Source organism: Nansenia antarctica, assembly GCF_963989245.1.
Source record: "Nansenia antarctica genome assembly, chromosome: 15".
In the NCBI taxonomy this organism is placed as follows: Eukaryota; Metazoa; Chordata; class Actinopteri; order Argentiniformes; family Microstomatidae; genus Nansenia; species Nansenia antarctica.
This window is the reverse complement of record NC_137685.1, coordinates 1,546,725-1,557,267: the sequence shown is the minus strand read 5'-3', so window position 1 is coordinate 1,557,267 and position 10,543 is coordinate 1,546,725. Positions and strand designations below refer to the sequence as shown.

Here is a 10,543-nt window from a genome sequence, read left to right as displayed (position 1 = left end):
CTTGTCTGACAGGATGTTCACCTTATGTTCTTTTAACTTAACTGTTGTTTAGTTGTTATTGCCATTCTCCCCCATAAAATAGAGCTCTTTCATAACGCTGTATACAACTCTTGTTGAGAAAGTGCGATGCAATAATTTGGCTCAAACCGATCGATTGAGGTCGCTACCTCAGTGAAGCTCTATCCGTCCGTCTCCTTCAACGAGGTGCTAGGTTCTATTTCTCTGCCTGAGTGCTCTGAGGGACCCTCTTAGTTTTATTCTGAACGGGCCTCTCTGCTTCATGGAGAATAACCTCCGTTTACTGAGCAAACACACGGCGTCTCTGTCAGATTAGGGGGAGGACAGACGGAGACAGGAGGAATATTGGATTTGGAAAGGCTGCAAACATCTGGGGCCAATTGCAATGAACCTGTGTTCCCATAACTTCCTTGGTGTTTTACCGTCTAATACCGTCCATAACTTCCTTGGTGTTTTACGTCTAATAACGTCCATAACTTCCTTGGTGTATTACCAGGGGTGACTGTGTCTTAGGAGGTAGAGTCGGCGTCTAATGATCGCAAGGTTGGCAGATCGGCGGTTCGAGCCCCGGCTGGCCACATGTCGAAGTGTCCTTGGGCAAGACACTTAACCCCAAATTGCTCCCAGTGAGCGGGCCGGCGCCTTGCATGGTAGCTTGCCGCCATTGGTGTGTGAATGTGTGTGTGAATGGGTGAATGAGAGGCCGTTGTAAAGCGCTTTGGAATAAGGCGCTATATACATAAGTCAGTCCATTTACCATTTATTACCAGGGCCGTGTTGCCTGGGTAGTTTAAGACTAAAGCCACTTGCAACGGAAATATATCAGGGTCTAACTCAGGTGTAATTGGATGCACTTGTGCAGCAATGCTGAAGGTTTAAACTCACTTTACTAATCACTTTCAGTTAATTGCGAAGCAATCCGCCTCACTTCTCCAACAGATTAGAGCTAGGAATTAGACGTAGGAAGTCGGGGTTTACAAGTGTGCCGATACCCCAGGGAATCAACAGCATACATTCTGTATTTCTTGACTACATCACTATGCTATGAAATATTGCCACATCAGTGGGCAACATGCTTTCTTATGTGGCTATGTGATATTTTCATTTAAAGTGATTATTTTTCAATAATGTAGCTGAATATAATGGAATTGTGTTGCTCATCCATTTGCGACATCCATGATCTGTTATTCTAAGAAATGTTAATTATTGCAATGCCCTCATACACAGAAATACAGTGATGTAAATATGATATTAGGTTTCTGATGATAAGCTTACAGTAGCCTACAGCTCAGACTCTTCTGGGAAAAGACAAAACAGCTGCTATGAATGGATGTGTGACACCTACCTGGCTGTCAACGCATGTCCCAAGCCTGCTCTCTTTCAATACATCTTTGTTTGTTTTAATGAGTTTAGAAACCCAAGAAAGTCATCTCTTCAAACATAAGCCCAGACAAATCACCAGCTGTCCTTTTTGAATTCATGATTGATGACCATTCCTGTTGTTGAATGATCTGGTTTATGCCAACTTACAGCTTGTCTCTGTCGCTTTAACACGTCTGAAAGCATGGCTCCTTTTCTCTTAACTCTTAACACAAAACCCTGAACTCCACAAACCTCTTGCAAAAGCAAACACTGCATTCAAAATAATGTTATGTCTTCTTCTCAAAATGACATTTTGTCATCAGATGACACACACACACACACACACACACACACACACAATGAATAGACACGTCTAAGAACCAATTAAACACTGCTCAATGGAAAACACTATGATCAGAGGAAAACAGTACTATGATAAGATTATCAGTAGGCCTTTTACACTTTCATACTCAAATATAAAACACACAAATACAGCCTTTTAACAGGCTTTTTTATTGTATACATCTCAGCAAACACAGTGGGATTTGTAAAGTGCTCTTCGTACAGAACAAACAATAGAAAAAAATTAAATAATCCTTCTGTATATACTGTAAAGTAAAAGAAAACGAGTCTGCATCCTCCCTTTCGTTCCTGTCTGGCCACAGGACCTCATCAACATCACAGGCAATGTTCTCCCTGGCCAAGCAGCGGGGAAAGTGTCGCCTGGCATGACGAATCCAGCCTTCATATGTTTCAGCAGCCATATCACCATGCTTCATTGCTTGCAGAGGGTCTGCGCTCATTGGGCCTGCGTTCATATACCTTCATCAACACCAAGCTGAAAGCAACTCCTCAATACGGTTGAGAAATGGAGAATATGGAGTCGGATGAAGAACAGAGAAACGTGGGTGGTGGATGAACCAGTTGTGGAGCAGAGCAGCCCGGTGGAAACGTACGTTGTCCCAGATGACAATGTACCTGGAACGCTCTGGGCGTCCCATCTGCTCGGCTGGTTTTTAGGATATTGTGTCGTGTGTCCAGGAAAGTGATGAGATGAACACTATTGTCGGGGGCAAGGATTGAATGGAGGAAGCTTGGTGATTTAGAGCTGCGCACATGGTGATGTTCCCATGGTGATGTTCCCCCCTCGCTGGCCAGGAACCTCAACAATGTCACGCTGGCCGATGACGTTCCTTCGCCGTTGCCGTCCTTTTTGCTAGGTTGAAACCTTCTTCATCACCGTGGGCAACCAAAGTGGCCCAAATCTCATCAGAGGCAGTTGCTCTCCTAGGTTGCAGTCTTGTTCGTCCTCTTGCTCATCCTCCTCCTCAGTTGACTCTCTCTCCTCTCGCTCTTCCTCTCTCTGCAAAGTTGGCATCCATTGTTCTCCAACACAAGAGAGCTCACTTTTTATTGCTAAAGCTATGATTGCAATAGGTTCAATAGGTGAAAAGCAATAGGTTTTTGCCCATAATGAGGAGTGTGATTGTGTGAAAAAGCGGTAGAGAAAAACTATAAAAGTGGGTCCAAAGCCAAAAGCTCTCAGACATTCAAATAAGTACGCCCACTCCACTCTGACAAAAGCCTTCTCTGCATCTAGGGAGATAACCGCCTCAGGTATGGTGTAGGAGAATATATGACATTTAGACATTTAGAAGGTTCCGGATGTTAGAGAATTAGTGTCGGCCTAACATGAAGCCAGTTTGATCAGTGAGATCTAGAGTCTGTGACGGACTCTCGACGCCGGGCGAGTGCTTTACCTAATATCTTGACATCGCTGTTCAGCAACGAGATGGGGCGATATGAACCACACTCTGTTCTGTCTTTCCCTGGTTTCGGTAAGAGGGTTATGAATGCCTCTGTTAGTGTCTGTGGCAGGGCCCCGATATCCATTGAGTCATTAAACATCTCTAAGATAAGGGGAGTTAATTTGGTTGAGAATTTTTGGTAGAATTCGATGGGGTATCCATCAGGGCCTGGAGCCTTACTACTTTGCATAGCTGTGATTGCATTTGAAATGTCTGTGTGTTGGAAGGGTAGTTCTAGTTCTACTTTTCATCTTTCTCAGCAAAAGCATGTAAAAAAGCATGCTCAACACAGTTGCCACAATTAGAAGAGTTTGCACTCTCATCGTTACCACGAAATGCTAATTCCTGTTTGGCTCGGAAAACAAGTCGTATTAATAAGGTCCACTCCGCTTCTTGTCAAAAGATGACGCTGGTCTGTGCTATTGCCTGATTGGCTGAAGAGAAATATCAAATGTTACCATACAATCTGGACGTTCTGCTGAAATTTGACATGTCAAATCGCTGGCGATTCCTTGCGACACTGCGACTCGAGTTCCGTCGTGTGGCATAGATGTGAACTGGGCCTAAGTAAACCAGGCTTATGTTGTAGGCTTATGTTGTAGGCTTTATTAGGCTACGTGGAGCACTTAATTCAAATTACATTTACATCTTCCTTAAAAGGAAGGCATTTCTTGATCGGATGTGCGTGAACTAGATGTTCATGACAGGTTCATGACAGGTGTCAGGTGACATTGAGCAAAACACTGCAACATACTGTACTCGGTTTAACTCATCTCTAGCCCTCATCAAGTGGAATACATTGCCACCAGGGCAGTGGGTTATAAAAGATACGAACAATTCACCACCAGGATTCACAATCAGATTAATGAAGGAAGCATTATTTCAGTTAATGTCTCTAGATCGCTACAGGATTCCTTCCTCCTGGCTTGAAAGCTGAGGACCAATGTTGATACGCAGCAGAGCCCGTCTCTCCTGAATCATTCACTAACACTATAGAGGAGGAGTAGGGAGTAGGGTCACACATTAGCGATGCTGTTCACTCTGTGTTTCATGTCTGAGCAGCGATAGAGACTCATTCAATGTTAATGGCCCTTCAGCCTTCTAAGTGCACTATACCATTAGCGTGGTCGTTGCCTAACTGGGTGTGACTGTCACCGAGCGTGGCATGACGATCGATGCTGGGTCAGCGGCAGGCACGTGCCGTGAGCTTTTAGATTGGGTAAGCATAAGATATAGAAATACACGTAATTACACATACACGCTATCAGTGAACGCAGTTTCAAGGAAATGCAATTTTGATGCCCTAGAACCCGCTAATAAACTGTAGTGTCACTTTGTGATCAGATTACCAAAAAAAAAAAAAACAGTTGCCAGTTTCGACTATATCAGGGGTGCTCATTGTTCAAAGATCTTTTCAAGTAGCCAACCTACTGAAATCTACAAGACAAGTCCAGTTTCAACATCGCACACGCACACACGCACAACACAGACACACACCGTTTCCATCCTCCATAGTAAACACAACACACTTTCTTTTCACACTTTGTCACACAGGCACTTGACTTGACATCACATCACAGACCCTCCCTCTCAAAGTACTCAAACCATATAAACAAGCACAGATCGCCACCAGCCTCGCGAATCATATACATCATATAAACCGCTCATACCAGGCTTGCTGTAGCCGCTGGCGACTCTCCCTTTCTGGGTCAGTGTGAACATCGGTGAGCGAGCGGCCGGGCGGCCTTTAGCCAGTAGTTGTGTTTTTCCAGTCCAGTCCAGTCTACGAAATCCCTTTAGGTCGCTGACAGTAATGTCCATATTCACAAAATCAATCAAGTTATCCTTATTGATTATTATTATTTAGATCGTTTGAGCTAGCTGGCATAAGCTATTCTGCTGGGCGAGAGGTGAAATGTTAAGTGAACTTGAAAGTGATAAGAGCCAATCAGTAGCTCTTATCGGAATGAAAGACCTACTCTGATTGGCTGTAAGCATGCTTACCCTGGTCACATTAAACAGCGGGTTGAGGCATCGGAAAAAAATAAAAAAGACATTTTCACGCATTCGAATGTACGCGAGGGAAAGCAGAGAGCGGAGTGCTTATATGCAAAGCAGAGTAGGGAGTGCTTTACTCCTACAGGTGGCGCTAAAAATGCAACGTCAAAATGAATGACTCCTGCTGCCCTGGGACCTAAAATACGACTCTTTTAATGAAAACAAACAAACGGTTACATGCACTTTTATTTTAATATTTTCCTTTTTTCTTTTTTCGTTGGGTAAGCACTGCTTACCCTGCTTATATGGACGGCACGTCCCTGGTCAGCGGTAATGAAGACAGACAGACAGGCTCTTCCTGTGTTTGGATGAATAGGACTGTCCTTGTGTCTGTGTAGGTGTGTAGGTGTGTAGGTGTGTAGGTGTGTAGGTGTGCAAATGAATGTGTTAATTTTTAGGAAACATTTTATTTCATTAGCTCTTTTCTCTAAAGTAATTTCTTACATGGTCATTAAGAAAAGAACCAGGGGGACCACCCTTTCGCAAAACAACCAAATGAAAAACCGGCAACAAGAAGATTTGTTGTCGGAGAAAAACATGAAAACATGCAAAGGAAACCTTGAAAAGAAAAACTTAGAAATGAAATAACTGTTTCTGTCATTCCTTTCAATGTTATTGTTATTGGGTCTGATGCTTTCCTGTTGTCTGCAGGGTGCTAAACTCCCCATGTCCATCATTATCGTCGGCGTAGGACAGGCCGAGTTTGACGGTAAGGAGAAACGACTACGGCTACATCCCCTTGGCAAAGTACATTGACCTGTAACCATTTAACTTGTTCACAACACACTACATACACTTGACCTACATCCAATGATGTTGCTTGTTAATGTAGGAGGGTTGAATAACACATTGGTAAAATCTCAAAAGTCTTTCATTGTTTCCTCACATCCTCTCTCCTTCTCACAACACTTGAGAAGAGAAGGTCAGAAACCTCTTCTTATCCACGGACCCAGATGGGCATCCGAAGTGATATAAAGAGTTTACCTCGATCAATTCTCTTCATCAATATCACATTTTTTTCACAATTGTGCATGCTATACGATGCCACATTTTTTTTCCCGAGACGGTAAACACGGCCTAAGTCACATCCAGTTTTCTCCAACTGGAGAATGTGTCATGTCCGGTTTCAACGCCAAATTTCCATACCATTGGTCGGCCAACCCAAAAAAAAAATAAAAAAAAATAATCTGGTACATGAGAAAGGTCAAAGGTCAAAGATGGTGCCAAAATATCTCCAAATGGCCTAAACATATAGGTGTCCGCCTAAACATACCTGTACTAAAACAGGTACAAAGTTGCATTTGCTCACATTACTAGCATCAACTTTGGCACAAGTACTAATAAGACCCTGGAGTACTGATTCCTAGATGATTTGGGCTTGGTTATCAGGTTTCCAAGGTGATATTCACTGTAAAAGCTGTTGTTTTTTTAGGCGGAGACTGAATTTGAGATGTTTTATAATGTTCTAGCTCTATTTGCTCTGACACAGTAACATAGATTTTGATTCTGACACTTCTACAGCCACCCCACAGGTGTTAGCTTTCATTTGCTAACAATATCATTATGAAGGCCCTTGTGATTGTGGAGATATTCTATATTCACTGTGGGCATGTCATTTCGAGCAGAAAACCAGAAAAATTAGGTGGATAAGAAGAGGTTAGGAAAAGGAAAAATATTTAAGATCCGACCACTCGTGACGTTAGAATTATAAGGTTCCATCTCCATTTTTGTCAAAATTGAGTTTTTTACATAATCTGATCCATTAGGTGTTTATTAATGCCTGTGTGGTGTTGTTTTTAAAATGCTGACATTTTTTAGTTAGTAATTAATAAAACACAAAGATTCCATCTCACAAAACTTTGACGCTCAATATCTCTGAACTGCCCCAAACGGAGATAGAACCTTATCATTCTAAACGGAGATAGAACCTTATCATTCTAAACGGAGATAGAACCTTATCATTCTAAACGGAGATAGAACCTTATCATTCTAAACGGAGATAGAACCTTATCATTCTAAACGGAGATAGAACCTTATCATTCTAAACGGAGATAGAACCTTCTCATTCTAAACGGAGATAGAACCTTATCATTCTAAACGGAGATAGAACCTTCTCATTCTAAACGGAGATAGAACCTTATCATTCTAAACGGAGATAGAACCTTATCATTCTAAACGGAGATAGAACCTTATCATTCTAAACGGAGATAGAACCTTATCATTCTAAACGGAGATAGAACCTTATCATTCTAAACGGAGATAGAACCTTATCATTCTAAACGGAGATAGAACCTTATCATTTTAAACGGAGATAGAACCTTATCATTCTAAACGGAGATAGAACCTTATCATTCTAAACGGAGATAGAACCTTATCATTCTAAACGGAGATAGAACCTTATCATTCTAAACGGAGATAGAACCTTATCATTCTAAACGGAGATAGAACCTTATCATTCTAAACGGAGATAGAACCTTATCATTCTAAACTCACGCACTGACTCTAGGGCATGCCTTGAAAACAACATGGCACTGACCAGTAGCCCCGATCACATAAACTCTGCTTTGAAGGTTCTAGAACACTACGATAAAGTGCTCACCCTGAAACTTTATTGAAACAGCTCTTTGGCTTTGACGCTACGGGCAGACAATTAGTCAGAGTGCACAAATTAACACAGTTGGGAAACCAATCAAAACACAAACTCTGCACTCTCGCCACAATGTCATTTTAATCATCAACATTAACTCCACGAGCAAATTGATTGAGAGCCAGAGTGAATGATTAACTGATTCAATTTACTCAATTTACATCACAGTCCTGTAATTCTCCTCTCCAGCTATTAGTCAGACCAATGGCCTGGAGGAAATTACCGTCATTTGATTCGATAGAGGAGTGGAGCATAGGATGACATGGGCATCGTTTAGTCAGAAGTGAACATGGCTAATTGCCGAGTCCACGACACTTATGAACGGCGCAGCGTAGGCTACGGATTAACACGTTGATTGTTATTAGAGAGTCTATTGACAGAATGAATGATGATGATTACTGATGTTAGGTACAGTATGGCGCTTGTAAAAATGTGAAAAGGACAGTAGGCGACACATGTCAGGGGTTTGCCACCAACTGTTTAGACACACACCCACTATACAAAGAAGGGAGTGTCTTATTTAGCTAATGTGCTGTGTGTGTGTGTGTGTGTGTTTGTGTGTGTGTGCGTGCGTGCGTGTGTGTGTCTGTGTGTGTGTCTGTGTGTGCGTGCGTGCGTGCGTGTGTGTGTCTGCGTGTGTGTGTGTGTGTGTGCGTGCGTGCGTGTGTGCGTGCGTGCGTGTGTGTGTGTGTTGCAGCCATGGTGGAGCTGGATGGAGATGACATCAGAATCTCCTCCAGAGGGAAACTGGCGGAGCGAGACATCGTCCAGGTGACTTAACCTGTACATGCTGTATTTACCTGCTGTATTTACCTTCTGTATGAATAGCCTAGCAGCGTTTGTCAGACACACACTGGCAGTGAATACAGCCATGAATATAACTGATCTAGTCTAGAGCAGTAGAGATAGCATTGTGCAAAGGTCAGACACGCTTCATCTCCTTCAATGTTGTTTGTGCTGTGCCCATGTGGAGGTTTGTAGATGTAGGTGTCCTCTATTGTTGATGGTTTCAACGAGCCCGCGTTCATACACTGGTATGAACGGGTATGAACGCGGGCTCGTTCGCCAGACAGCGCCAACGTTCGGAGGTTCCCGAACGCGAACGCGAACCGGCACGGTTCTTTGCCGGTGTGAAAGCCCTATGTGACCCCTCATGGCTGTTCTAGTGTGAAAGCCCTAACAGAGGGGTCTATGAGTAAAGAAAAATGTTATATCTTTGCACTCGATCAAATTTCAGGACCCTCCATGACTTTTCCTAGATATGTGCGTTCTACCTCCCAGTATCTTTACATTTTCAAAATAATCTAGTATAAAGCTATTTAGCAGTTTTTCTGTGTAGGAGGCAGGCTAAATTTACAAGGCGGCCAAGTAGTGGTCGTTGTGTGTACGTAGCAGCTTCCCATTGTAAAGACTATGGTCATTTGACCCCCGAGGCGGCTCTTATAGTAGGTAACATAGACACGGCTGTTCTAGTGTTAAAGCTAGTGTTTCTGCCTTTACATTCTTTTACCAACAAGTCATAGAGGTGCATCATCATGCTCATTTCATACTTTTTGGTGATCTGCTGGTGATCAAATCAGTAATGTTGCTGTTAGGAGTAGGGTTAGGGTTAATGTTGCTGTTAGGTTTAGGGTTAGGGTTAATGTTGCTGTTAGGTTTAGGGTTAATCTTAATGTTGCTGTTAGGATTAGGGTTAGGGTTTAGGGTTAGGGTTTAGGGTTAGGGTTAATGTTGCTGTTAGGGTTAGGGTTAATGTTGCTGTTAGGGTTAGGGTTAGGGTTAATCTTAATGTTGCTGTTAGGATTAGGGTTAGGGTTTAGGGTTAGGGTTAGGGTTAATGTTAATGTTGCTGTTAGGGTTTAGGGTTAGGGTTAGGGCTAATGTTGCTGTTAGGGTTAGGGGTTAGGGTTAATGTTAATGTTGCTGTTAGGGTTTAGGGTTATGGTTTAGGGTTAGGGTTAGGGTTAATGTTGCTGTTAGGGTTTAGGGTTAGGGTTAACGTTGCTGTTCCATTATGTTTCCTCATATCCTTGTCCTCTCTCCCTCACAGTTTGTCCCCTTCCGAGACTACATGGATCGGACAGGGAACCACGTGTTGAGCATGGCCCGCCTAGCCAAGGACGTGCTGGCCGAGATCCCCGACCAGTTCATCTCCTACATGAAGAGCAGAGGGATCAAACCCAACCCTGCGCCGCCCCCCTACACACCCCCAGGACACACCCATCACACACAGATCTGAACCCGCCCTCCCCCCCCCCCCTTACTGAAGACTGATGGGACACGGCACGCGTCAGCCCCATGGAACCCTGGGTACTCTCTTCTTCCTGTGAACGGATTGGATTAGGACAGGAAGGGATGATGACTAGGGTGTTGGCGTTGGCGTTTGGTGTTTGTGTTGGATTCTCCCAGTGACTCTCGGTGGCGAGACGGTGGCGTTTCTGTTTGTTGTGGTTTGATCTATTTCGTTTGTTTCTTGGGAAGGAGCTTTTGTGATGGAAAGACTTTCTGCATTTCTGTACCAGGACTTGGTGACGGAGAATCTTTTTATCAGAATGGGCCAGTGACTGTTTCATGTCTTGTTTGAGAGCAAATGGGTGAAGGGGATCACATTGTGGTTGAAACTTGTGCCTGTCTGTGGTTGTCTAAATGT

The 10,543-nt window shown here is 43.3% G+C and overlaps 1 protein-coding gene across 1 annotated transcript in view; it reads left to right on the top strand.

Moving 5' to 3' along the window:
- Positions 1-10,132, top strand: part of cpne5b (copine Vb) — a gene marked incomplete at both ends in the record, with an annotated part of 147,577 nt that extends 137,445 nt beyond the window's left edge. Inside the window, 3 exon segments of the mRNA XM_080545513.1 lie at positions 5,898-5,955; positions 8,591-8,664; positions 9,944-10,132. Of these exon segments, the coding sequence (XP_080401639.1) occupies positions 5,898-5,955; positions 8,591-8,664; positions 9,944-10,132 (321 nt within the window).
- Positions 10,133-10,543: the final 411 nt, after the last annotated feature.